The 27,570-nt window shown below is 64.8% G+C and overlaps 1 protein-coding gene across 5 annotated transcripts in view; it reads right to left on the bottom strand.

Moving 5' to 3' along the window:
- Positions 1-703: 703 nt before the first annotated feature.
- SMTN (smoothelin) overlaps positions 704-27,570 on the bottom strand; it is a 58,449-nt gene continuing 31,582 nt past the window's right edge. For 3 of the 5 annotated variants that reach the window (XM_043529988.1, XM_043529990.1, XM_043529989.1), the window contains exons 9-21: positions 26,988-27,054; positions 24,069-24,170; positions 22,978-23,655; positions 22,073-22,149; positions 14,655-14,813; positions 14,143-14,218; positions 13,432-13,596; positions 12,031-12,093; positions 11,664-11,724; positions 10,869-11,039; positions 10,652-10,775; positions 9,437-9,588; positions 704-1,873 (exon numbers count right to left, since the gene is read on the bottom strand). In XM_043529988.1, coding sequence (XP_043385923.1) covers positions 1,723-1,873; positions 9,437-9,588; positions 10,652-10,775; positions 10,869-11,039; positions 11,664-11,724; positions 12,031-12,093; positions 13,432-13,596; positions 14,143-14,218; positions 14,655-14,813; positions 22,073-22,149; positions 22,978-23,655; positions 24,069-24,170; positions 26,988-27,054 — 2,046 coding nt within the window. In that variant the 3' untranslated portion in view covers positions 704-1,722. Of the gene's footprint in view, positions 1,874-7,549; positions 7,720-9,436; positions 9,589-10,651; positions 10,776-10,868; positions 11,040-11,663; positions 11,725-12,030; positions 12,094-13,431; positions 13,597-14,142; positions 14,219-14,654; positions 14,814-22,072; positions 22,150-22,977; positions 23,656-24,068; positions 24,171-26,987; positions 27,055-27,570 lie in introns of all 5 variants that reach the window. The other 2 variants (XM_037878421.2, XM_043529991.1) reach the window with 1 other exon arrangement.

The raw sequence follows: 27,570 nt of genomic DNA, 5'->3' as shown, positions 1-27,570 counted from the left end.
AGTGGGGAGGGGGAGGACGAGTGTCTGAGCTGAGAGCCAGAGCAGAGGGGATGGGGGTGTGGCTCAGCCAGGAATACACCCAGCATTAAGACACCCCAGAAATAGTGCAGCCTCCTCAGGTGCAGCATGGCTTCAGAAGCCCCCCATACCCCACACCTGGCCCCTGCAGGAACCTGGACACCAATGGGGCAGTGGGATGGTGCAGGTGGAAGGACCTCCTACCCCTAGACTACAGCCCTGCCGGTTGTTCCAGGAGGCCCCCATCCCTCTCATCCCACCAGGATCTACTTTGCAGTCATAGCCATGGGGGTTGGAGGGGGGATGGAAAATAGGGGGTAGGGCCTAGCTCTGCTCCATGAACCCACCAGCCTGGGGGCTGCAACCATCACAGGCAAGCTGGTGGTGGAGAGGGGAGCAGGGCAGAGGGACTGGGGCCACCCACACCTGCCTGCTGGCAGGGAAAGGAGCTGGCCAGGCCGGAGCTGGGCAGAGCTGCAGATGAGAGCGTGCAGGGCCCTTCCCCCTTCCCCTAAAGGAGAGGAAGGCACACTGTGTGCAGGCCACATGCCTCCCCCCACCCAGGCAATGGGACAGTAGCAGTGCTAACCCAGGCAGCCTGCAGAGCCAGGGCAGTGGGAAAAGGGCCCCACTACATCACCACAGCCAGCCCTCTGCCCAGGGCAGGCAAGGAGCAGAGGCCAGGCCCTGTATAACAGAACTTTATTGTCGGGCTGGTGCTGATACAAGTGTCTATGGGGGTGTAGAAATGGTTACACAATTGACTAGTGGCACTTAGTGCAAAGGGCCCGGAGCCAGGTCGGAGGGCTAAGGAAACAAGTGGGAGGTGCCAAGCCAAGCCCCGGGGGCTGCCCCACTGGGAAAGGCCTGCCCCAGGAGCCCACCCCCTCACCGGGTTCCAGTCCAGCTCCCCAGGGCAAAGGGAATGTGGGTCCCAGCAGTGGCGGTGCCTCCTAGGGGTGGGGGTGAGCAGCAGGGCAGCAGCGTGCCAATGTGGGAACTGCCCCCAGGTGTGGGCACAGTGCTGAGGGTGGAGGTCCCCAAGGGAGAGGGCTGCAAGCAGGAGTGTGAGCAGCACCCTTCTGGAGTGCCACGGAGGGCAACTCCCCCCAAGGGCAGAGAACCCCCCCACCACACACACACACAAAGACCAGCTACCCAGGCCTCAAGCCCTGGAGGAAGCAGGGCAGTGGGGGGCACTCACTCACCCGCCCATGTAACTCCAGCGACAAACCCCTGGGCCAGGTGTCTACAGCACCATGCCAGCCCATTGCCACTACGCAGCACATAGGCCCACACAGCCAGCCTGAGACGTACACAGGGCTCTCCCAGCCCAAGTGGGGTCGGGGGTATTGCACAGCATAAAAACAATTCCTTTAAAATGAATAACTTAAAACAATACTCTATAAAGCACAGGGCAGAGGGGTGAGAGCCAAGCTGGCAGGGGGACCAGGCCAGGGACCATGGGGGCTCAGCTTGCCATGGAGAAGATGGAGGGAGCTCGCAGCATGGCCAGGGGGCAGAGCACAGACAGTGCAGGACCAGTCTCAGCCTCACCCAGGCCCTGTGGGGCAGCCTGGTGGCTGGGCAGTTCTGCTGGGGATGGGTAGCACCCCCTCTGCACACCTGGGTCCCTGCAGGGCAGTGCTGGGTCTATTTACTCTGCAGCCGTGCCCAGGACAGGGGGGTCAGGACGGGGGGGCTCTAGAACTCTTTCTGCCGCAAGCGTAACTCATGGCGCCGCAGGTGGTTGTAGAGGGACTGCACGTAGGTGAAGACGCACTTGGAGTCCGGCCTCTTCCCCATGATCATCATGTCTTCCACCTCCACCAGGGGCATGCAGTCAACCAGCATCCTGCGGGGAGAGGGCAATGAGCACGGTACACAGGACCACAGGCATGACTGCCTCCTGCAGGCCAGACCCTGCCCTGCCAAGAGCCCATGCAGCCCCACTGCTCACCCAGCCTCCCCTCTGCTGAAACCCCACACATGCCTGGTCCCAGCCCCCAAGCTCCAGGCCTTGCTCAGATCCTGCCTGGCCCCCCGCTCACAGGCACTAGCCCACCACCCAGGGCTCCCTCCACAACCAGCAGCCCTCTGGGCCCAGCTGGCATGGGTAACCCTGGTGCATCAGCCTCTCCTTTCAGGTAAACATCTCAGACAAATGCACGTCCAGGAGGGTGGTGTGCCCACCAGCCCAGCTTCTCCCTAGGTCCTGCCCACCTGACCCACTGCCCAGAACCTTGGCCCTCACCAGCCAGCCAGGGCCTTGGCCCCATCACCCCCACAGCTGGCACCTGCCACATATCCTGCTCTCTCTCCTCACAGCCCTCCTTGCCTCCCCCCCTCCCCACCCCTGCTCCTCTCCACCTGAGCTGTGACCTGGCCCCATGCCCACTCACCTCAGCTGCCTGGCTCCAGGGGCCTCCTGCTCAGCTGCAGGCCCAAGGCTAGGGCCCGTTGCCTTTAAACCTTGGCCCTGACTTGAGGGCAGCTGCGCTCACAGAGCCCCAGGCCATCCTACACACCCCTAGCCTCTCTGCTCACCTCCAGCCTGTGGTGCCCAGAGGGGGCCGTGCCCTCAGCCTGTGTGTGAACCTGTGCCTGGGATATGCCCACAGAAAGGGGAGCCCCCCCCCAACCCATCTGGGGAGCTGACATGCCACCCCTCCCTGTCGCTGTCCTGTCTCCCTCCTCAGTTCCCACCCCTGGGGTCCCATGGCAGCCTCCTCTCTCCCCTGGCCCCCCTGACAGGAACGGGGCAGCCTGCAGCTTTAGCTCCAGTGCCAGCATGGGGGTGGCAGGCACCCGGAATAAGGGCAGATGTTTGCACGAGCCCCTGACCACACACCCCTCAGGACTTGCCCTATGTTTGAGCTGCATGTCGGCACTCGCCCCCTCCACCCACAAGAGCCTCCTGCCCCACACTTCCTCCCTGTGCTCCCTCATCCCCTCCCACCCTATGGCCAAGGGCAGGCTGTGCCCAGATGAGAACACAGCAGCAGGACACTGCCACCAGCCTGTGCCCCCATTGCATGCCCTGCTGCTGCCACCGTGTCCCCTTCGCCCCAGGATGGGCGAGTTCCTTTCTCCACAGGCCCAGCCTATCAGCGCCCCCCACCCACGTGCACAATCATTGCACCGCAGCAGGTGCCCTGGGCAAAGGGCCTGATCCGGCTAGTGCCCTCAACTCCTATCCTCATGTCCGCAGGCTGAGGGCTTGGGCAGATCGCAGGGTTAGGTCCAGGGTAGCCCAAGGCCTCCAAAGGCCTCAGGCACTGCTTCCCCACCCCACCACTTCCCCACCCCACCACTTCCCCAGCTCTGGAAGTCAACGGTGGCTGAGGAGGCTGCTGGTCTGCCCCCCAACACTCCTACTGCAAACTGCCCCGTTGGTAACCAGTGCAGCTGGCTGCCTGCTGGCCTGCGTGCTAGGCCTATGCCATGCTGCCTGGGACCTAGGGGTACACTCCAGCCTTCCCAGAGTCACCCTCCTCTCCCAGGCCCAAGAAGCCAATTTCTTTGCAGCTCCCCAGCAGAGGCTGCGACTCCATCAGCCCTGGGTTGAGGCTCGCCCCCGGTGTCCCAGCAGGATTTTAAGTCCTGCTGGGATACAAGCTAGGGGAGTGAGTGGGTGCAGATGGGCAGACTAGGTACTGCATGGGCAGAGGCAGGCACATCCCACACTGCCAATCCATACACCTCACCGAGGCCCAGCCAGCTGCCCTCCATGGCTGCTCAGGCCCCAGAGCCCATTCAGTCCTCCTGCTCTGGGAAGGATGCTGGCGGGTGGGAGCCCAGGCAGGCCTGGGCTTGCTGGGGTGCGACCTGCAGCACCGGACCATGTGTAACAGCAGCAGGATTACGAGTGCTGTAGCAGCCCCTCACCTGCAGCATGGGCACACAGCGCCTCTCACCTCCCCAGGAGAGAGGCTGCAGGGGGAAGCTGCAGCAGAGACAGATGACCTTGTAGCAGTGTGGACAGACAGACCAGGCTGGGCATGGCCCAGACTCTGCACCCAGCAGGACCTTGTTGGCCCAGAGCCCCAGCACAGGCTCCCGGAGTCAGATTCTGCTGGGAGCCATTGGCACTAGCCACAGGGCCACGGCAGCTGTTGCAAGCAGTGCAGGAAACGGGAGGTGGCAGCTCCCCCGCTGGCTGGCCAGGCTCTGCTACCTGGGACTGGAATGGGGGGAGTGGATTTTAATGGGGCACGTGGCTAAATCATGAGGCAATAGTGGGGGAGCACCGGGGCTCTGCAGAGATGTCAAGCCCCCCAGCAGAGAGCAGCCCTGCCCGGAGCACAGGAGGGGCAGGCCTGAAGGAATGGAGTTGACGTGGTAACCCAGTGCCACGCCTTGCCCAGCTCACACTCAGGGGAGATCCGTGCCTTCAAGTCCACTCAGGCCCATGTGACATCCCAACTGCAGAGGGAGCAAGGGCTGGTTGGGTGAGCACACGCCTGGAGCCAGCGTCCCCCTCCCACTCCCCAGCGCTGGCACAGACTCCCCGTGCAGCCAGTGGCAGTTCACAGGCCTGGTGTGTGCTGAGGTGAGACCGAGGGCCCAGGTGGCTTGTGCCTGTAAAGTGCTGTGAGATCCCTATGTGGAAGTGGTGGAGGGGGACAAAGGATCCCTCTGCCCCCAGACATCAGCCCCTTCTGCTGAACAGGCCTGGGCCCACGGTGCTCTGAGGGCATGGGCAGCAGGCCGGGAGACACCTGGCAGCAGGAAGGAACAGCGCCCAGCGGTGGCAGCTGCAGGTACAGCAGCAGACTGCTGTGTAGCCAGAACCCAGGACCCCATCCATTCACTGGGAAAAAGCCCCACAACGCCAAAGCCCCCTTCCCACCCCTGTCTGTCTGGGCACTGGTTCCCCTTAGCACTGAGCAGCGAGGGCACGGCGTGGAGGCTGGGAGAGCCTGGCCCATGCCCCCAGCATGTGCGCAGCACAGACTGGAGGTGCTTGGCCCAGCCAGCTCCGTGGCAGGGGCTGAGGCAAAGCCCAGCTGACCACACCCCTGGTGCCCGGGGCAGGCGCCCTGTCAGCAAGTGGCTGATTCCCTAGGAGCCAGGGGCCAGGCCTTCCCTGCACTGCTCAGGCCCGGGGCAGAGCCCAGAGCAGGAAATCTCCCCAGCTAGCCCTGCAGGGGGAGGGACCTGCCCCCAGGGCATCAGAGAGCCCACGCCTGACCCCCCTCACAGAGGCAGGGGAGCGCCTGCTGCTGGCAGCAGAGTACCTCTCACCTGCAGCATTAAAACAACAGCACCACGCAGAGTAGGCACCAGCCCCCTCCCCCAACCCAACCCACCCTCTGCCTGCACAGTGCAAGGAGCTGGGCTGCAGGACTGAGACCAGAAACCTTCCAGCCAGGAAGCTCCATGTGCTGCCCAGCCACTGATTAGCCCCTTCAGCATCCTCCCACCTCTGCAGGTGGGGAAACCGAGGCACCGCTTGCCCAAGGTCACACAGTGAGCCATGGCAGAGCTCCAACCACCAGCCGTTTGCTGCCAACAGTTCCCAGCGTGCACCCCTTGCAGTGTGTTATTCTGCCAGCCCAGGCCGCCGGGGCGGGGCGGCCAGTCAGTTGTGGGCTGCAGAGACGGACTCGGGGCCTGCACTGCTGGGACAAGAAGTGAAGGGATGCTGGCTTGCGACAGAACAGAGGGGAGCAGCTGCGCACGACTGCGCCCAGCTGCAGAGACCGGCTCCCCCTCAGCCAGGAACGCAGCAGTCAGCTGGGGCCCACAGAAGAACCTGTGCTGAGCTGGCTGCCCCACGGCCCTGCAGTCCAGGCTTCTCACCCCAGCCTCCTGGTCTCGCCCCCACCTGCTGATCTGCACGAAGGGAGGGCTCAGCAGGCGGGCAGGGCTGTACACCCGGAAGGGGGGCGCGGGCTCGGTGCCCACGCGGTACCCAGCCCTCCGCCACACCCGGCTTGGCGCTCCCTGCCAGGACCCCTGGCGCTGGGAGTGAAAGGGGCTCGCTGGCCCAGCGGCTTCCAGGCATTTGGCCGAAAGTGCCAGGAGGGGGCAGGCACCTCCTGCTCCCCTCCCTCAACAGTGCCTGCTTGCTTCCACCAGCATGGGCATGGAGAGGGGATGTGGGAGCCAAGACTGGCACAGGGTCTGCTGGGCACTCAGCACAGAGCACCGATGCTGGGGGTAAGGGCTTCTGCTCCCCCATCCCTGCCCACTTAACTACCCCAGGGGCCCTCTGCCCTGCAGCTCCCCACTCATACAGCTGTGCCGATGCCGCCCCATCCTGCTCCAGGCCGAGGCCCCGTACGGTTCTTTCAATGCAGAGTCCTGCGCTGCAGCAGAGAGTGGGCGATCACTGCAGTGACATCTCCGGCCTGGGGGGCCCTCCTGGCTCTGGCCGGCTTGGAGCCCAGGTGACTCTGGCCAGCACCTGCTGCTCCCCTTGGTTCCAGCACCTCTGGAAATGCAGCCCCAGGCAGCTGGTTCCCCCCTTCCCCCCACGGGGCACTCAGGCACAGGCCTGGCTGGGTTTGTGATGGAAAAGCTTGAGGCAGCCTCAGGAGAATCCCTGCCCTTATAAAGACATAGCTGAACCTGCAACGTGCTCAGCGCAGCACAGGGCCCACGTGCCGGGGAGGCTCCAGCAGGAGCAGAGATGCCCCCAGACAGGCCCAAACACTAACAAGGAGCAGCGTGATGGACGTGCCTGAGTCACATTTTCCAGGCTCCCTGCTCCCATTGCCTGCCCATATATGACTAGGAGGCACTTTGCAGCGGGAGGGCTCGCTCACCTCGCCTGATCCCCTGCTCAGCCTCTGCTCAGCCCCGCAGCCTCACTGCCCTGGGCCGGGGGCTGGGAGCGGGCGCTGGGGACGAGAACTCTGCTCTTGCGGGACACAAAGACTGAGGAAGCACCAGGCCCAGGAGTTCACTGGCCCCCTGGCCTTGCCAGAGGGGAGCCAACCCAGCTCAAGCATGAGCAATGGGGCATGGAGGGAGCCACTCTGCCAGCCCTCGATCCAGCCACAGGCTGCTCCAGCACAGTGGGAAGTGTAATTAAAGCAGCAGTTCGGAACAGCCACCCCTGCCCCAGATCCCAGGCTCAGAGAGCTGGGGAAGGAAATCTCGTCAGGGCACCCCTCCTCCTGGCGGGGAGCAGCCGGCCAGGGTCCAAGGCTAAGGCTCAGCCTGAGTTTTATGCTGGGGTGCAATGTCCTCTTCCCCTCCCCGGTCCCCATTCTAGATGCTGACACTCTGGCAGCGTTTCTGGACAGCCCTGGCTGAGGTCAGAGTCAGTCTGGTGCCCTGACATCTGGCCTGCTCTCTGGGAAGAGGGGTATGCCCCCTGGACCCTCACCCCATGGATGGCAGGACTCACCCCCTCTCCCCTCACCTTCTGCACAGCTGCACCCAGGCCTTGCCAGGTTCACCCCTGCCCTGCCCGCTAGCCCCCAACTCAGCACAGCACAACCAGGCCCCTCGCTGCCCCCTCCTGCCAAGGGCACTGCCAAGCCGGGGCTGGGCGGTAGATTGAGAGGAAGATTCTCACCATCGCTCCCAGGGGTGTAAATAGGCTACGACTTTTTGGTTTTTACCAGCCCCTTCTGGACCAGGCAGCGATAGAACTCCTGAATGTATGTGTACACACACTTCCAATCCGGCTCGCGCATCCGGACCATGTCCTCCACGTCGAGCAACTGCGGACAGTCTGCGTGCTTCCTGGGGGCGGGGGGAAAGGGGGAGCGAGTGATCACAGCCCAGTCCGGGGGAGGGAGAGGGGGGAAGAGAGAGAGAGAGAACAAGAGAAACGTATCAATCCAATTCACATTCCCCTGGTGCCATAACAACGCTCCAGTTCACACATGCTCTGGGGAGGGTGCGTAATGCGGAGGGGGGGCATTCCCAGGTACCGCTGCACTACTGGCACTGTGAGACTAACAGGAATCGGGGCTACACAAGCACAGCCAGGGGAGTCATAGGTGCGGGAGCGTGAGGTCCAGGCGTGAGGAGATCCAGAGCGGAAGAACAGAGTGAGACAGAGGAGGAGAGGAAGGGAGTGAAGTGCTCTGGCGCCAACCAGTGGTTGAGGAGCGGATTCCAGAGCGGAGCAGCTCTCTATATAGCTGCGTATATAGATGGGGTGGCAGAGGGGAAGGCCCAGCTCCCTCCTTGCCAGGCTCCGCTTGGAATCGGTGCAAGAAGCTCACCGAGGGCTGGAGGGGGAGGAAGGGGAAGGGCCACCTGGCTTCCAGGCCGGAGGGATCGATTGCTCTCATGGTCCACGCACCGGTCCCCGTTAAGGCAAAAGGCATAATTAATAGGAAGGCGGAAGTCCCAGGCACACGCACCTGTTTGCTGTACCCTGTGCGGACTGGAAAAAAGAGCTCTTGGGCCCTGGGGAGCTGGCACCCACGCTCCGTCTGTGGCCACCTGGCCCCCAGACATCATCCCCGGCAGGGCAGCCTGCACAGGCCAAGGGAACTCGGAGATCCCCTCCAACACACACACGCACATCCCCAGCCTGTGGAGACACTGGAGGAACTAGCCTGCCTCTGAAGGGAAGGAGGGATAGGTGGGTGGATGGATGGAGAGACAGAAGGAAGGAAAGGGGCTGACAGCCTCCAGCTGGACTGGCTCCCTTTTCTCAGCACCTCAGGAAACCAGAAGCAAAAAGGGGGCGCTCAGGAAGCTGCAATAGCGCCCCAGCCCCCGGGGCAGGCTCCAACCCTCGGGGTGGGCTCCAGCCCCCAGCCGCCCGGGCTGCAGCGCTGCACCGCACCAGGGCCCCCACCAGCCTTACCATCCCCTCCCTACTCGACGCCAGTCAAGCCCCAGGCAGCTTGAGGGGCCTCGGCCTGCACAGGTTTTGCTCCAGCGTTCAAGCAGTTAGAAGAGGGGTACGGAGGCAAGGGAAGGGGCTCCGTGCGCCCAGGGTTAGCCAGGGAAGGCCAGCCACTGTCGGTGCTCAGCTGCATGGCGGGGCAGCGGCTGCCGGTTATGGGGAAGGAGCGCTCTGGGGAATCATTCGAATGAGTCGAATCACCCTTGCGAAGGCTGCTCCAGGGCCATCTCAGCGATGCTTGGGGCTCTGAGTGTTACAGGGCGAGAAGGGTTTGGCCCAACATCTCTGCACTGAGCACTGGGCTGCGTTGGCTTCCTATGCACCTGCACGGACGTCGCTTTGCCCAGCGTCAGGCCAGAGCAGCCACGGAAGGCATGCTGGGAAGCAGCAGAGCCAGCCTGAGAGCCCCAAGCACGTGGCAGGGCAGCAGGGAGCCGGCTCAGCTCAGAAGAGAGGCAGCCCTAGGGGCACTTGCTGCTTCCCTGCGCCAGCCTTAGCAGGGCAGTGCCATGCTCCTGACCCAATGGAGCTGAGCTCGAGGCAGGGACCCAGCCCTGGCCCGCACTGCACAGTGGGGAGGGGAGGGGGACGTACTCTGCCGAGGAGAAGGCCACCTCAAAGTTGCGGCGGCGGTTCTGGGGCGTCAGCTGTGCGTAGTCGAAGGCCTCGGGGAAGAAGTTGTGGACGAGGGCACAGAAGGCCATGCCGTCGCTCCAGCTGGAGGAGAAGTTCTGGATGTCCACGTGCTGTGGGACAGAGGCAGGGTCAGGAGAGGGAGCAGGCCCCAGCCTGGCTAGGGGCTGGGAGGAGAGCAGGCCCTGGCCAAGAGCCAAAGGGGATGGGGGAGCGGGGTGGGGACTAGGGCCTGATCCAGCCAGGAATCGGGGTGAAGGGGAGGGGAAAGGAGAGGCCAGCCTGGCCAGGAGCTGTAGGGGAAGGAGGGTGGGGGTAAGCAGGGCCTGCTGCTGCTAGGAGCCCTGATAGGATTGCCAACTTTCTAATCGCAGAAAACTGAATACCCTTGCCCTGCCCCACTCCCACCTTCACCCTCCCTCCTGTCACTCGCTCTCTCCCACTCTCGCTCACCTGCTCAGTTTCACCAGGTGCAGGAGGGGGTGAGGGCTCCGGCTGGGGATGCAGGCTCTGGGGTGGGGCCAAGGCTGATGGGTTTGGGGTGCAGGAGGGGGGCTCCAGGCTGAGGCAGGTGGTTGGGGTGTGGGAGGGCTGGCTCTGGGCTGGGGGTGCGGGCTCCGGGGTGAGGCCAGAAATGGGGGGTTCAGGGTGTGGGAGGGGACTCCGGGCTGGGGAAGGGGGTTGCAGTGTGTGTGTGGGGGGGGGGCGCTCCGGGGGGAGGGGGGAGTCCCGGTGTGGGCTCTGGGCAGCGCTGACTTCAGTCAGCTCCTGGAAGCGGCTGGCATGTCTCTCCTGCTCCTAGGTGGAAGGGCCAGGTAGCTCTGTGCCCCTGCTCTGTGCTCCCATTGGCCACACAGTTCCCAGCCAATGAGAGCCAGCGCCTGCAGGCAGGCGCAGCACACAGAGCCCCCCTGGTGGCCCCTCTGCCTAAGAGCAGGTGGGACATGCCAGCCACTTCCGGGAACCACGCAGAGCCAGGCAGGGAGCCTGCCAGCTCCACTGCACCAGCACCACCACCAACCAGACTTTCAACAGCCTGGCCAGCGGTGCTGACCGGAGCCTTCAGGGTCCCTTTTCAACTGGGTGTTCCGGACCTGGCAACCCAAGCCCCGGAGGATGGGGGGCAGGGAGAGGGCCCAGCCTGGCCAGGAGCTGCAGGGGAAGGGGGGCACTGACCTCATAGCCCCGGGTCTTCGCTCTGCACCAGTCCAGCAACATCTGCTTGATGCTGTTGGCGTTGGGGACACCGAAGCTCGAGGAGCGCTGCACGGCAACCCGCGACATGGCCGGGCTCGAGGGGCTACGGGGAGCACACACAGCATGTTGGTCGACTTCCCACGGCATCGGCCCACCCCAGCCCAGCCCAGCCCTGCCCCGCACCCAGCGCCCTCACCTCCCGCTCTCCTTCTCCAGCTTCTCGATCATGGCCTTCCGCGCCTGCGTGGCCGACGTCTTGGGCAGGCTCTGAGCCTTCAGCAGCTCCTTCTTCTTCTCAGCCTGGCGCCGCTCCAGAGCGGCCAGACTGCCCTGGCGCGAGCTGCTCTCGTCCTCGCGGTCAAAGATGCTGGGAGAGGGAGAGAGACAGACTCAGCATGGGAGGGAGGTTTCTGTTCAGCCAGGTCCCAACAGCACCCGGGGAAGGGGTGCAAGGATCTCTTCAATTCCACCCAGGGGGGCCCAAGGAGCAGCTGCAGCTCCCCAGACTCAGCTGCAGGCGAGGGTGCTCAGCCCAGGAATGCAGGCCCAGAGGTCTCAGCTGGGCCCCCCAAACCAGGGGAGAATCTGCCTTCGTGTGGCAGGGACGACACTACTCAGGGTTGTGGAAGCCTTAAATCAGTGGGGTCTGAGATCCCCAAGTGACAGGCACTGGGTTCTCCTGGCCCTCCAACAGTGCACTGGACACTCAGCCACATGGGACATCACAAGACCCCCAAAGGCTGACACCCCACAGGGCTGCTGAAAGGACAGGTAGCAGGCTGGGTGACAGCAGCTGCTCTGGGAGGTGGAGGGTAGCCAAGGTCGCTGACCTTTGAGGACACCAAAATACAGTGGCTAAAGGCCTGTGCCACCCATGGATCCCAGCAGGGGGGGCAAGCGGCCACACTGAGCTGCCATGCCTTTCTCCACCTTCCCCAGGGCACAGGAGCTCTCCCAGAGGGCACTGCCCATTCAGCAGGGGGTCACTCACCTGCCCACCTTCTTGGACGAGGAGCTGTAGGAGGATTTGGTCTGGACGAACGTGCTGCCATCTGCAGAGGCAAGGAGAAGAACCTCAGACACTGGTGAGGGAGGTAGTGGGAGCTCTCTTTTCCCTGTGCCTGGCGCTGCCCAGAGGCGCTGCAGCCTGCTTCCACCAGGGCCCAGCGCCAACGGGCAAGTGGTTGCCCCTCCCCCCCACCCCAGGACTGAGCGCCCAGTGCCAACGGGCAAGCGGGTGCCTGCCCCCCCCGGGGCTGAGCGCCCAGCGCCATTGGGCAAGCAGGTGCCCCCAGAGGAAGGGGGAATTGCCACCAGGCGGCAGGAGAGCAGGCCAGAAGGGGGCAAAGGGCCCTTACTCTCTGATCGCTTTGTGTAGCTCGACTCCACTGTTGTCATACGGGAGGTTCTGGTGCCGTCGTCTGCAAAGGGAGGAAAAGACAAAGAAGGGTCAGCCAGGGTGGGGCGAGGCCAACACCTACAGCACCCGCCCCTGGAGAGGGCAGGGCCAGAGGGACGGCGTGGCTGCAGAGAGGCAGCTGAGCGAGGCCAGCAAGCTCCGCAAAGGCCAGGCCGATGGGGGTGTGTGCAGCAGGCTCCAAAGACAACACAGGGTACGGGGCAGAAAGAGGCAGGGAGGCCCAGCCTGGTGGCAGGAGATGCAGAGAAGGCTCTGCCCCAGCCCGGAGAGAACAGGCCAGTGGCAGTGAACGAAAGGAGCAGAGGCAGCATGAAGCCAAGGCAGGCTTCTCCAAGGAGAGCGCCACCCAGCCAGAGCCTGGCCTGGCCGGGAGCCAGAGCAGTTGGTGGAAGGGCCCATGTGGCCAAGCTTCCTTGCATGCCTGAGAAGGCAGGTGGCAACAGGAAGAAACGTAAGAGCCAGGGCTCCTTGAGCAACAGGTGTAGGAAGGAAGTTGCGGCTGAGGGCAGGGTGCACAGGCCAACGGGGGAGAGAAGAGTCCCAGCCCTGGGGGGAGGAGGGGGCTGTGCTGGACAGACCCCCCTGGGCAGGGCTTGCTGGAGGAGATGGCCGCCTGAGTTCATGCCAGCCTGGGCAGCGGCTGCTGGCAAGTAGAGGAAGCGCAGGAAGGGACAGGTGAGGCCAGGAACGGCTCCAGCCAGCCAGGGAGGCCCAGCTTTAACCAGGGGCCCCGTTACAGACCCTTGACCACTCCAAAGGCTCCATGCCCACCATGCCATGGGCTGTGCTCGCTGGGGGCTCCCCATGCAGGCCCCATGGTTGGTGTAGTCCTGTGCCCCAGGCTCCACACCGGCCTACTCCAGCTCTCCCTGAGCTGGCATGTCCCTGGAGCCATCCTGGGGAGCAGGGAATTCTTGGCACAGAGGCTGCACCTCCAGAGCCCAGCAGACTCACGGCAAGGCAGAGCACATGCGTGCTGGATGCTCTCGGCGGTGGGGAGCCAGGCCCCATGGCTGCCAGCTGTCCTGGATGGCTGGGCCCAGGAGCCCTTTTTCAGAGTGAAGCCCAGGCAGCCAAGCACCGTCTTCACAGGGACAGCGAAGGACAGAGAGAAACAGAGAGAGACTCCAAGAGCAGGGGCTGCGCCTTGGGAGATGATCGAGAAGAGGCCAGCAGAGACTGGCAGGCACCCAGAGACGACCCTGTGCCAGGGTGGCAGAGAAGAGATCAGCAGAGGGGGCCAGTGCGAGGGTGGCACAGAACGGGCTGTGCTGGGTGTGAGCGGGACCAGGCTGAGAGAGCAAGCGGTAGTGCTCAGTGGCCTTGCAGGGCCCCTTACTGGACTGGACGAGGCGCTCAGTTTTGGTGAGTGTGTGGCGGGCTGAACCATCAGCCGACTGGGTGCTCTGCTGGGTGGTGGTCTCAGTGGCCTGGGCCGCCTTCCCCGCCGCGGCCTGGTTCTTCATCTCCTGCAGCCGCTGGCCCCGCTCCTTGTCCCGCTGCTCTGCAAATGCACGCGGGCGAGGGCGTTAACGCGGAGATGAGGGCACCGGGGGCGATGGATGCTGCCCGGCATGGAGCCACTACAGCCTCTCTGGGGTGCCCAGCCCAGTCCATCCTCTGCTACACGGTCCAGGAGTCAGGGCCCTGTGGGGAACTCCTTGCCCTGACAGAGCCGGAGACACAGCAGGAGGAATGGGGACGTTCTCCCAGCCAGGCCCCTGCTGCCCCTCGCCCATGATGCTGCCATGCCAGACGGCGCCATGGCTATGGCACTGCAGAGACTCACACACAATGATCGGCAAAGGCTACAGAGCCTGCCTGCCTCCATGGCCAAGCCCCTCCCTGGGGTAGGGCCCAGACATCCCCATGCCAGCTCAGGTTTCGGTAGCACGGCTCCTGGCTCTCTGACCCCCCCTCTGCTGCTTCCATTCCACAGCCCTGCCAGCCTGCTGCCAGGGTCAAGGTGCCCACCCCCAGCCTACACAGGCCCTTGGGTGAGCCCATGGCTCCCCCAGCCACCAAGACCTGGGGACCCATGAGCAGCTACCTCTCTTCCTCTGGCGCAGCTCCCGCATGGCGGTGCGGATCAGCCGTCGCTCCTCGAAGTCCGACGTCTGGTCCAGCTGTCAAGGCAAGCACGACACCAGCAACCTCAGCAACCGCGGCCTCATCCCCTGCCCCACAGCCAGCCCCAAACTCCACCGCGGCCTCACCCCCCAACCCTGCCCCACCACGGCCTCGCCCCCACCTAGGGTGACCAGACGTCCCGATAAAATCGAGACTGTCCCGATTTTCCGTTCTTTGTCCCGCGTCCCAACCAATGCGCAATCCGGCGCCATTTGTCCCAATTTTGCGGCTTTGACTGCTCGGGCACTTTTTTTGAGGGGGGGGGAGGGGGGGCTTCCCCCATGCGTCCCAATATTTTGTCTGTTTCATCTGGTCACCCTACCCCCACCGTGGCCTCACCCCCACCCTGCCCCACTGCCCCCTCAAACCCAAGCCACCGCCCGGCTGGGGTAGCTCAGAGGCAGAGGGCAGGCTCAGCCAGGCCCAATGTACCATCTTATCCAGCACGTCCTCCTCCTCGATTCTGCTCAGCTCCTCAGCGCTCAGCTTGCTCCTCTTCTCCGGCTCCCTCGCCTGGGCCTTCTCCATCCCATTGGGCAGCTCCGGCTCTGGAACCAGCACCTGGGGCTGCTCCACCAGCTCCGCCTCCATCTGCAACAAGAGGGGCCAATGTCGAGAACCTCCCCCGGCTCCAGAGCGGCCTGCCCTGCTGAGGGCCCGGGCAAACCCCACGCATACATCCCCCGGCCCCACAGGGAGAGCAGCTCCGGATGCTTCCCCCAGCCAACAGGCCCAGCTCCCAGCCCTGGGGAGACGTGCCGGGGCGCATGCCCACGAGCAGCCGAGGACTTGGTTTTACACCCCTAGTAAAGGGTAGCTCCAGTACTACCGTGCCCTCAGCGCCAGGCTGGGTATTAGCTATGGGCTGACGAGAGGGAAGAGCGCCACCTACTGCGTTGCCAATGCCACTGCCTGACCATCCGCCCAGCTCCCGCTACCCATAGAGCCAGGCAGTACCAGCAAGCCCAGCAGAGGCTCCATCTGCCAATCCTCTACACCCACACAACAGGCTGAACTGTCCTGCCCTTCCCACCCCACTCCATAAGTAGAGCTCTGTTGGGGGGCAGCCCTGACTATCTCCATACACAGTGGGGATGTGACAGACCAGAGGTCACCCAGCAGGCCAGTGCGAGAACAGGGAACAGAACCCAGGAGTCCCGTCTCCCAGTCCTGGGCTTCTGCCACTGAGCCACATGTGACAAAGCAGGAATATTTCGTAATCTTCTTAGGAGATCTATTTGTGCCTCAGTTTCCCCTATGTGCTGGACTGTCACTAGCATGTGGAAAAGGGCTGCTTGCACTCTGGGCAGGCGAAGAGACAGATATGGGTGTTGCCTAGCTGTCTGGGCCTTAAGTTCAAGTTCAATGGTGCTCTGGAGAATACAACAGCAGATCCAATTACCCAGACGCTGACACCGAGCAAGCAAGGACCCAGAGGCATATGGACTTCCCCACTTCCCAGCAAGGGGGCTCCCCAGCATTTCCCCAGCTTGGAAACAGAGGTCTGGAGAGGTGTGAGCTGGGGGACAAGCGTTGGCTGCTAGTGGCAGTCAAGGGGCTCTGACCTGGGATTTGGACCAAGGTCAGACGGACGGAGAGCCAGAGTTCACTACAGCTTGGCTGGGCGCCCCAGAATTGACGGTTTTACCCTTCCTTCCTCTGGGCTACCCTAAGGCCGTCCTGTGCTGTGCTCCGAATGACTAATAAACCTGACTGGCTTGACAACACTGCGAGTATCACTGCACAAGCTGGACGAGGTGCATGCATTCCCCAAGAGCAGACAAGTCCCCCTCGGCTGTCTCAGCGGGACTCGCTGACCAGAGCTGATGGGGTGGAGCAGGGGGGCTGCAGGCCCAGAGGTCCAGTCGGAGGAGGCGGGGAAGCCACGTGGCTTCCCCTGGAGGAAGTGAGAGACGCCGGGGACCTGGCCCATGGAAGGGTTCCCTCCCAGATGCTGTTCCAAAGCTGGCCCTAGCACCAATCCTGTGGCTCCATGATACCACGGACATCACCCCACACCACCAGAGCCCAGCAGCCTGGTGCAGTCCAGCCCGTGGGGCAGACATGTACCGCTCCTGTGGATGGGCAATTCCTTCCCTATCCTCAACTCCTGCTCTCCGCCTCAAAGGGCACGCGGAACCCTGCAATGGGAACGGAGGAGTCAGGGACAGGGCTACTGTCAAGTTTCATGGCAACCCTAACACAGGCATGCGGGTCCAATCAGCCCATCCAAGATCCGCAGCAGTCAGGCAGCCCAGATACACCCAGAGAGCAACGGCTGCCCGCAGCAGGCAGGCCCCACTGCCCAGTGAGCAGGGGCGCTGCCTGGGTCAGGCGGGTGGGCTGGGAAGCAGGCACCATGGAGCCGGGGAGGTCAGCGCCCGCCTCTAGCTCCAGCACAGGATTTCCAGGGGGATTAAGAGGCTTATCGGAAAGAGGATCCTGTGCTGGGGATCAGGAGCTGCCCTGGCAACGAGGCAAGCCCAGCCTCTTCTGAACAATCATGTGGTGCCAACTCCTTGTCAACACAACCCCCAACGAATGCAGCTCGGGCAGCCGGCCAGGCCCAAAATAGCACCACAAAGGCCTGTGGGCAGGGGCTGAGGTGTCAGCTGTGGGGCTGAGACCACACCTGCTTGGCTCCATTCACACACCCCCAGCAGAGCCTGGGCACCCCAGCGCTGGCCGTCTGAGGGGCCAGCTCTCAGTAGCCCCATTGGAGCAGGATGCCCCCCATGGCAGGACGGAATGGGGCAGGAGAGCCAGGCAGGCCAACATATACAGCACTGCTGCCCTCTGGCTCCACTTGGACCCAGCCCCCCTGGGCTGGGCGTGACGGCCAGCAGCGCAGCCTCTCTCTCTGCCCAGCTGCTTGCTGGGGGTCAGTTCTCTTTGGTTAAAACACCAGGGGACCAAGGGCTGGGATTTCCCACCAGCCCTTGGGGCAGGGGCCGACCAGATGCCGAGCGCCCTTGGTAGGAGGCTGGCCTCTGTGGCCAGGGCTGGTGGTAGGCAGGCAGCGATGGGAGGAACCAACCCTAGGGCAGGGCCTAACGCCTGTTGTCAGCCGGGCCCGCTGGGCTGTGTGCACAGCAGCCCCACTAGCCCCGGCGCTCAGGCAGATTATCCCTGCAGGGGCCACACCCAGATCCAGGCAGCCCCGCGCCTCCCTGCCCAGCAGCCAGGGGAGATCCCGCTCACAGCGACAGCCTCGAGCAGCTCTGACACCGCGCAGTGCCCCAGCACTCGCCGGAGGGCGCAGCTCCCTGGCTGGGCTCGGAGCCGGTGTAAAGAGACCCCAGGCCAGCTGTTCCTGCAAACAAACACGGGCAGGCAACAGCACCCACCACACCAGGCTGCTCCAGATGGCATGTCAGCAATGCAAGGCAGGCGGCCCGGATTGGCTCCGGGTGATGGGAGCCTTGGCTGGCACAGGTCTCCCTCAGCTGTAATCTCCTGCCACAGCCACAGTTAATCCCCCATGAAAATGCACCTGCCTGGGCCAGCAGCAGCTGGCGCCAGCTCTGGGGCTCCCCCACAATAGCTTCCCTTTCCCCAGGGGCCAAAGCTCGGGGAAGGGCCGACAGGAGCACAGGGAACTCACCCAGCCAGCTCCAAGCTGGCCGCCTGCTCTGGCCCTAGCAGGGGGAAGGGTATGCGAGGTGCCGGCACCGGGTACCCAGAGTAGTTTTGCAGCTCAGCCAGCAGGGGCAGGCCAAGGCTTCTGCCCAAGCAACATCTGCCCACCCCTGCCTCCTTCCCCCTTGGAGGGAAGAAGGGACCCAAGACACAGCCAGCCAACGCTGCCCGTGGGACGGGCTCTCGGGGAAGCTGTCCACTCGAGGGAGTGGGCCTGCCACCCTGCCTTCCCCTGCCCAGAGCCCGCACACTCACAAGGCTGTTGCCCCTGGAGAGGTGCACAGATGACTGCCTGCGGGTGCTGGAAAAGGTGGGCGGATGGGCCACGGGGCTGCTGGGCTCCTCGGTGCCCGCAAAGTGGGCACATGGATCTTGTGCCTCCAGGAAGAGGGTGCTGGGGTCTTTCTCCTCCAGATCCTGGGCTCCCAGCCAGAGCGTGAGCACCTCCAGCTGCCGGCCGAGGCGCGCCTGCTCTGCCCGCAGCACCAGGTGCTCCTCCTTCAAGTCGTTGAGGGCGTTGGCCAGGGGCTGCAACTGCTGTAGAGCCTCCTCCAGGCGCCTCTCCGTGGCCAGCTGGAAGGCCTGGAGGTCCAGCCGGATCTCCTCCACCGTCGCCTCCCGGGCATTGTCCAAGCTGGGGAGGTGCACCCCCGGCATGATGCTGGGGGGGATGGGATGCAGGCACGGCAGGGCCCCTCGCTGCCACGCCGCAGGCTCCCGGGGCGAGACACAGTATGGTCAAGGTCCTCTCGCTGCCAGCTCCGGGCGGTGGGCTCTGCAAGCTCCCAGCCCTTTATAGGGGCTCTTGGGCGTTGCCCCTCCCCGGGGCTGGGCTTTGTGTTCAGCCTCGCTATTCTTATCGCACAGGCCGGGGCTGGGCAGAGGGGCCGACACAGGAGCCGGGTGGGGAGGTGCTGAACTTGGGACAGTTCCCAGAGCAGGCCGGGCAGTGATGGACTCGGGCCAGGTGGCCAAGCCGGCGGGGCAGGCATTAGGACATGCAGCTGGGCATGTTGCAGTCACTGAGCCTGCTGCCTCCCCACCCCGACGCACAGCATGGGCTCCCCTGAGCTGCCTGCCGGGGTCTAGCCCTCAGCAAACGGGGGAAGGGGACAATCAAAGATAGAGCGGGGCTTGGATAGAGCAGCCCAGCCCCTGCCATGCTGCCCCCACGCCTTCACCTCACCACCCCCCATGCTGCCCCCCACCACACTCACCCCCAAATCCCCCAGCCCAAGCCATGCTGCTCCCCATTGCTCCACCTAACTCCCCCAGACCAGCACCCAGCTGTGCCACTCCCTGCACCCCAGCTACCACAGGCCAGCACTAGTGTCCCCTCCCAACACCCTAAGGAGGGGGAGGCAGGGCCCTCAGCCCGCAGCCCTGCAGTTCCTTTGGGGAGGGGCAGACTCCTAGCGCCACCCATGCCCATCCAGGCAGTGCTCCCAGCTCCTGTCCTGTGCCCTGACAGGGCCAGCTCCTCACCCCCGCACCAGCGCCGCCGTGCACAGATCTCCCCCGCAGGAGGGGATGCCTCCACCTGGGCCGGTGCAGCCCAGTCTGGGGGCAGAGAGAGCACAATGCAGACAGGAGCTGGCTGCAGGCCCAGGCTAGGCCTCCATGGGCCATAGGGGCAGGATTTCCTCTGGAGCGAGGTAAAAGACACAGTTCCCCAGCGGGGCAGCCTACTCCGCTTGGGAGTCCTCAGGTGTCCCCGTCTTCACCCTATGCCCTCCCACACCCCACAAAAGGCTCTCCCTCCCTCCACACCCTCCCTCCCCATGGCCTCGGTGTGCACAGCCCAGTGCCAGCGTTGGCAGGGATGCTGTCCCCGTCCCACCCCCACGCCAGGCCTACTCCACCCACCGGAACCAAACCTCTCTGCCCCACCAGCTGCTGCCCCCTCTCCGGGGGCTCCATGGCAAGCAAGCCAAGCAGGCAGCTCCAGCCCCACCAGCTGACTCTGCTCTGACACCAGCTCGCCTGGGGGGCACTGAGCACCTGGCAGGGCTGGTAAATAAAGCATCAGCCAGGCAGATCAGGTTCCCAGGCAGCGAGCGGCAGCAGGAGTGAAGTGCCCCCCCTCAGCCTGCCCCCTCTAGGGCCCAGGAGAACGCAGCGCCCTCCGCAGGGGCCCCTGGAATAAAGCACCCCCCAGCAGCCACACTGTTCACCCTCTGCATGGGCACCTGAGAGCACAGCCCCCCTGGTCCCCCGCCCAAGTGCCTGCCAGCCCCACAGTGCACTCCATGGCCTTGGCCACCCATACCTGGAAGAGGTTGTGGGCTGCTCCTCCTGCCCCCTCCCCTGCGGACAGCCTCAGCGCACACCTGCCAGCTGCACTCTTCCACCGGGCAGACCCAGCTCCCCAGCCCTGTGCCGGCCACGCTAATACCTTAATGAGAGCTGACGGGCCGCAGCCGGGCCACGGGGCCGCGTTAGCTCATTAGTGCGGGAGAAACCACCGGCCCCCCCACGCCCAGCAAGAGCTGTCCCTGCAGAGCGCACGGCTCCCAGAGGTGCTGCCCTCCTCCCCCAACCAGCCCTGTGGATGCCGCTCAATCCTGACCCACAGTCCCCCTCTGCTCCCTCAGGGCAGGGTGCAGGAGCCCCAGGGTTGCATGTGGTGGCTGGGCCAGAGCCCATGTGGCTGCTCCTGCAGGGAGGCCCCCCGAGCGTGGCTCCCACGGGGGTCCTGGACGCAGAGTGGCCGAGAGCTGCAGACTCAGCTAGAGGTGCCTCGTGTACCCTGGGGAGGGCCGGGCTGGCTCAGCCCCTCCTCCAGCTCCAGGGGCCAGGTGGGACATGACTCTGGTGCTGCACCTCCTGGGGAAAGGGAGATGCAGACACTCCTGCCACAAGGGGGAGCCACCCACAGGGGCACGTGCCAGGCCTGGTGCCATCCTGGGCCCCACGGCCGCTGGACCTCGAACACCACTGCAGCCTGGCCCTGACGCCTTTGTTTTTCCTAAACACTGCAACATGCCTGAGTGCTCAGCATTACCCTACATGGCCAAGAGCGCCAACCATGTCGGGCCAGCTCAGGGCCCAGCCACACGCACCCACCCCCACCCCTCTCTTCCCACTTGGAGGCACGCGCCTGGCCACACACACCCGCCCCCCACCCTGGGGACACGTCCAGCTGCACAGGCCTGTCTCCCCCAGGGGTGTGCACCCGGCTGCATGTTTCCCTTAGCTGCCTCTGCTCCAAGGGCCACCCCCACACACACACACAACCCCCTACCTGGGTCACATGCCCAGTGCACACACCTCCCCCCATCATCCCCCCAAGGTGCACGCCTGGCCACACACAGGAATCCCAGCTCCAAGCAGCTGCCTAGGGGCTAGGCGGCCACTCCCCGACGCCAGCCAGCTCTGACCCCTAGAAGGAAGGCAGGGGCGGAAGAGGTCCGTTTTCCAGTCCTTTCCAAGAATCCCCCTCCAGGGCCATGATGGGCAGGGTCCGGCACGGGCAGCTTCTTGCTGCACCCAGCGGGGTCTGGGGCAGAGATACCACCCCGCACTCTGCAGGGCTCTGGGGTCCTGTCCTGTGGCTCATGGGGTCACTTGGCCCCATGTGACCCCAGAGTGAGGCCAGGATCCCCAGAGGGTGTGGGGGATGGGGACACACTCCTCACGCTGGGCTGCCACCCCTCACACAGACCACACCATCACAGAGCTCCTGGAGTAACACTGCTCTGACCTGGCCACCGGGGGGGGCGGGGGGGGGCAGCCACAACAGCTCCCCACCAGGCGCTCGCCGGGCTGAGTTGCAAGCCCCCAAATACACTGGGGGGCTGGGGACAGGCCTGGGCCAATCCCAGCAGGGAGCCACAGGGCCCATGGATCTGATTTCACAGCAGAGCCAGTGGAGGCCCAGGGATTTGTTTCCCTCCCCACCCCCTTCACACAGCCAGAGCCCCATAGTGCCTGGCACCGGCTCTGTGCCCCCTGCTCCCCCGGACCCAGACAGCCAGGGCTGGCAAACTCCTGCACCTGCCAGCTCAAGGGCTGAAGCATCCTTCCCTTGCGCAGGGCAGGGCGACCGCGCTGTTAAAGCGCCCACCCCCCCAGGTACAGCCTGCACCGCAGGAGGTGCCCAGATGGCACCTGGCATAGAGTGCGGCAGGGCAGGACTCAAAGGCCTGCAGGGGCAGCAGCGCTGGCTGGATCCATAGCCCTGGCGTGCACGCGGTGTGGGGGGGGCTCACCTTGCTGGCCGTGCTGACCCTGCCGGTGCCGGTGCTGCTGATCCGGATGGGCGAGCTCCGCAGCCCCAGGGTCAGCTCTAGGAAGGGAGGGCACAAGAGTAGAGGCTGGCAGCCAGCATCGGCCGCGGCTATCTCAGCACTCCCCCCACCCCCAACAATCGCACTTGCGCCAGCACCCCACGGAACCATACAGGACTCAGATCTGACCCCCCCCGCCCCCACCCCACCAGCTGCCGAGCCATAGAGGACACAGCCCCCAGCCCTCTCAGAGCCCATGCAGGATCTGGGCAGAGTCCATTCCCCGAGCGCCAGGGCTCACCATGCAGAGCGAAGCTCACCCTAGCTGATGGCACAGCTGGCCTCTGCACAGGGAGGGTCCAGAGTCACAGGGACCCCCCAGCCCTGGCAGGGGACTCCCCAGCAGGGAACCTGCCTGCTCCACAGTGAGGGGAGCCGAGGCGCTCCCCAGCTCTGGGGCAGGACTGGGAGGAATCCCTCCCTGGGGGTTAGGAGCAGAACAGCCAGGGGACCCAGTGCCCGGGGAGCGTCCCACAGCCCTTCGGCTGGAGCCGAGATTCCCTTGGCTGGGACAAGGGGCAGCCAGCCCTGGGGCCATACAGCCCAGCTCCAAGAGCGAGTCAAGGCTCTGTTGATTTCCCGTGAGCCCCACTGATCTGCCCTGGAGAGAGGGGGAACTGTGGGGCATCCTAGCGTGGCAGAGGGACCCCAAGCGGGCAGCCAGGCGGGGGCCAGGGCTAGGCTGCACCCCCAAAGGCTGCAGAGCCAGCCCCACCTGGGCATGCTCAGCAGCGGCTGTCCTTTGCTCCCAGCTCTCCCAGGAGCACAGCCGTGAGACCCACACGTCGAGAGCTCAGCCTGGCCGCTGTGGCAGCTGTGGAACCTACCTGCCCGCTGGCTGCCCGGTGCGCCCACGACGCGGCTGCTGACAGGCTGGGCCCTGCCATCCTTGATCTCGATGGTGAAGAGTGTTTTCATGGGGTCCTCGTCCCTGGCGCTGGCCTTGGTGCCACAGGCAGGAGGCTGGGGCCGGGCCGGGCGGCTGGGCAGAGAGGCAGAGTGGGCGCCAGGCTCCTCTGTGCCGGACGAGCTTCCCTCGGCGTTTTCAATGGGCCTCTGGGGGGACGTCAGCAGGCTGCCCTGTGATTGGCCAGCCTGGCTCCTCCCCACAGAGCTGCCCTCCTCTTTAGGGCAGGCTGGGCCCCCGGCAATCGCAGCCTCTGCCTCCGAGGAGGAGGTGCGGCGCTCCACACGACTGCTGGCTGGGGGGCCCCCCGAGCCCTCCTTGGCTCCCCGGAGGGCAGCATGGCCCAGTGGCGCTGGGCTGAGTCCGCACCGAGGACTGCTGGGTAAGTCTGCTGTGCACTGGGCACCGCCCGCCTTTGAGCCCCAGGCACCCTGGGGGCGCAGGAGTTGCTGCTGCAGGACCCAGGAGCCTTTGCCAGGGGTCTCCCACTTCTGGCTGCAGGACCTGGGACCAGGCTGGGCCAGGGAATCCGAGGTGAACTTGCGGACGCGCTCCCGCACCGAGTTGGCTCTCTGGAAGGGCTGCTCCCGTGCGGGCTCTGGAAGGGGAGACAGGAGCCGAGTGAGGACTTGAGCGATTCACCCTCCCGTGGGCACAGAGCCTGACTGGCACTGGTGCGCTTTGCCCGGGAGGGGCCGCGTGGCATCCCCACCCCCAGTTCAGTCAGGTTTCAGGAGGACCCTGCCAGCCCATTACCCCAGGATGGGGAGTGGAGAGGCAGCCTTGCACCAGCTCTCATGCCACCAGGGCAGGTGCCACATCCCGTAGGGCGGCTGTCATGCTCTCTAGAGAAGCCAGGGCTGGGGTTCCCTCCCACTGCACCCCTAGAGCAGCAGCGGGCAGTGTCACAGAGAGCCCCTCCCGAGGGCTGCTTCTGAGGGAAGGATATGGGGCAGAGCAAAGGCCAGGGAGCAAGGAGGGCACGCTGGATGCAAGAGGAGAGGGCATTACCTGTGCTGTGGGCCAGGAGCGGGGAGAATGGCGCAGATGGCATGTGGGTGTGGCGGGAGAGATCCTGGCGGGCAGGGGTTCCTGGCACATCATGGGTGGGCGCTGCCAGCCACAGTGTTTGGAAAGGACCAGTCCAAGGTAGCATTTTCGGAGATGCAGAGAGCCCAGTCAAGGAGAGCCATGTTAGAACAGCAGCACCAGGCATCACCTCTGAGCACAGCAACCCGAGGCCCGCCCCACGGCCAGTGCAGCTGGGCCCCCCCGTCGCAGAGCCAGGCAAAACCCCCATGGCCGCCCTGCCCCACAGGTACCCAGCCCTCAGCCAGGGGTGAGTTAATCTGGGCCAGCGCAGGCCCACGGCCAGCAGAGGGCACCAGACTGCAGCCCTGCCCCCCAGCTCTGGAGCACACAGAGTCCCCAGGTGGGGCAGCCCGGGGCAGACTCAGGGACAGTGCCCACGTTCCACCCACCCCCCCCCTCCAAGGGCGCTGCCAGGCTGGGGGAACCTAGCCAACTTCCTGCAGAGGCGCCCGAGGAGTGCAGGGTTGGCTGCAGAACCAGCCCCTTTGCACGGACTGCATTCGTGCCCCCACTGCCTGGGCCTCCAATGAGCACCCCGCCTCACCAGCTAGTGGCACCAGTCCTGGGCACTGCCCGGGGAAAGCCCACCTGCAGGGGTAGTCGTGAACGGCTGCCCTGGGAATCTGGCTCCAGGGGTTACACTTGGCCAAACCAGGGCCCCTGCCCCTCCAGAGCACAGAGAACAGCGCTGTGCCGCCAGACACCAGCGCCCCCATGCCCTCTGCTGCGACCGGCCGCGCCACACAGACTGGGCTGGGGACTAGTCCAGCAGGCCACGCTGCCAGGGAGCAACCCTGTGGGGAGAGCCAAGGGGAGGGGCTGCCATGGGGTCTGTGGGAGATGTCCCCCTTCCCAGAGCAGCGATCACAGGCGATCTCTTGCTCCATGCGCTGCCCTGGCACTGTCATCCCCAGGGCCCCCTGCTCTCGGGCAGGGACACGGGCACCGCAGCACCTGCCTGGCACCACGCAACAGAGCCAGGCTCACACAGCGGGACGCTGAGCCCACCTCGGCCAGGCCCCAGCCCAGCCAAGGAGTCACCCTCTGTTTGGAGGCCTGGGGGCTTGACCCACTTCCACAGGAGTCCCCATCACAACCATCAGACCCCTCTTGGCCATGGAGAGGGGCCTGCCCTCCCCTGACTGGAGTGAGGCATGGTGTGGTGCCTGTCCCTGCTCTGGGCAGACCCCAGGACTGTAGGTCTCCAGGCCTTCTCCCCGCCCCTCCTGCTCACTCCCTTCGCTCCCGCTGCCAGGGAGTCTGCACCCTACGCCCGGCCTTGCTCAATGCCTGGGGTGCTGTCACCAATGCGCAGGAAGCTCAGGGGTGCTGTCACAGAGATGATCCCCCCGGGAGGGCACTGGAGAAGGGCTATGCACAACGAACCCTGCTCCACCTGTCCTGCAGGGAACTCCAGGCTCATCTCAGCCCCTCCCTGGTCTAGCGGAGACCCTGGCAGGCTGAGTCGGGGGGCTGCCCAGGGCCAGGATCTCAGCTGTTTCCTCCAGCTCCCTGGGCTCCTCAAGCCGCAGCAGCCGGCGCACAATGGGGAGAACCCCTGGAGCTGCCTGGTACAGCAGGCCTGTGCTATGAGTCGAAGCGCAGGGCGGTCCCCCGAGCTGGGAGCCTGGCTCCCCCGCTAGGCCCGCTAAGCCGCCTCCAGCCAGCAGAGCGAGGTGGAGGGCCAGGAGAGCACAGAGCGGTGCTGAGCCACCAGCCTTATTGGGCTAAAGAATGTAAAGGCCGGAGTTTGCTGCACACATGGATTCCCTTTCATGGCCCTGCAGCAGCCCAGCGAGCAGCCAGGGGATGTCAGCAGCACCAGCCCAGCCCGCTCCCACATCAACCGGGGCCAGGGGCAGCTGATGAGCAGGGTCAGGGAGGGGCCACAGGCCAGAAACCCCCATCCCGTCCCCAGGGGGCAGGAACACAGGGGGTACCCCCTCAAGGACTCTCACGCATGGACCAGTCTCCCAAGGCACTGCCGTGTCTGTGCCCCCTGCCTTCACTCTGCACCAGGAGTGGTTTGGTTTTGCCAGGGACACTTGTCCCACCCCAGGAGGCGGGGGGGGGCATCCTCCAGCTCGAGCACAGACCCGGCCAGGAGCCCAGAGGTTCGTCACAGAAGGCTCAACTCTTTCAAACAGCCAGACTGGAGCAAGGAGGACACAGGCTGGCCAGGAGCGCCAGCAAGGCCACTCCGCCTCCCCCGGAGGGCAGCACTGAGCTGGGAGCCCACAGCGCCCCCTACTGAACTACCTTGGCACTGCTGCAAGAAAGCCCACAGCTCCGCCCACCCACACCACCCACCTGGAGGGTGGCACCGCCGCAGGGAGCGCCGAGCGACTCTGCAGCCAGCCCAGAGGGAAGCACTGCTGTGGGGCGGGGGGCGTGCAGCATCCCCGAACAAGGCAGTTCATGGCACGGCCACACTGGAAGGGGCACTTCTGTGGGGAAGATGACAGCACCAAGGGGGAGACTGGCACAGGGGAGCTCCAAGCACCCCCAGCAGAAGCATTGCTGGGTGTCTGCAAAACACCCCCAGAGAGGGGTCCCGCCGATGTAAGAAGTCAACATGGCCAGCAGGGAGCTACTGTGGAGAAGCTCACAGCGCCACTGGAGAGGGGGCACTGTTGCAGAGAAGCTCGCAGCCTCGGTGCCCCAGCATACAAGGAAGCCCTCACTTGGTGCAGGAAGGTCCCTACGCACCCAGTCCATATACACTAGTGACAGCACCATCTACCGGTGCAACTCCCGGCAGGGGCTCCCTGACCACAAGGCCCCAGCCAGGCACAGCAAGTGCTGGGGGGAGGGGATGGCGCCGCGCTTGCTTCTTACCAGCTCGCGTCTTGTTGGCAGCGTTGGCTGGCTTCTCGGGCGCTTGGCTTTTGACACAGGAGCTGACCTGGGGAAAGGGAGAGGAGGAGTGTAGGGTTAGTCCCAGCAACTCCTCAATCTGACAGGAGCCAGATGGTGCTGGTGAGAGGTGCTGGGTAGTGCCTGCCCTGCTCCCCTCCCCTGACTCTGCCCACCCCCCTCGATCCCACCACGCAGCTCCCTGCCAATCCAGCTCTGCCTCCCTCCCCTGGCTCTGCCCACCCCCCCTCGATCCCACTGTTCAGCCCCCTGATAATCCAGCCCCAGCTCCACCGATGTGCCTCACTCCTGACCTGCAGCCCCCTGCCATGCCACTCTGGGACCCTGGAGAGGCGAGGGCTGACCTTGCAAGGCACAGGGTAGTTTTGTGTCTCTGATAAATGGGGATGTGTTAAGACCCAGACTCATTTCGCTCACGTCCTGTTTCAGGCCTGGAAAGCGGGTCCCTGTGGCGAGCGGCTACCGGGCTCGCCCCGTGTGCTGCCGAGCGGCCAGCATTGGTAGTGCCCGGCTCAGCCCTCCAGTCACGCCTGCCACATATAGC

This window comes from Chelonia mydas, chromosome 15, assembly GCF_015237465.2.
Source record: "Chelonia mydas isolate rCheMyd1 chromosome 15, rCheMyd1.pri.v2, whole genome shotgun sequence".
Taxonomy (NCBI): Eukaryota; Metazoa; Chordata; order Testudines; family Cheloniidae; genus Chelonia; species Chelonia mydas.
This window is presented reverse-complemented; position numbering and strand designations above follow the sequence as displayed.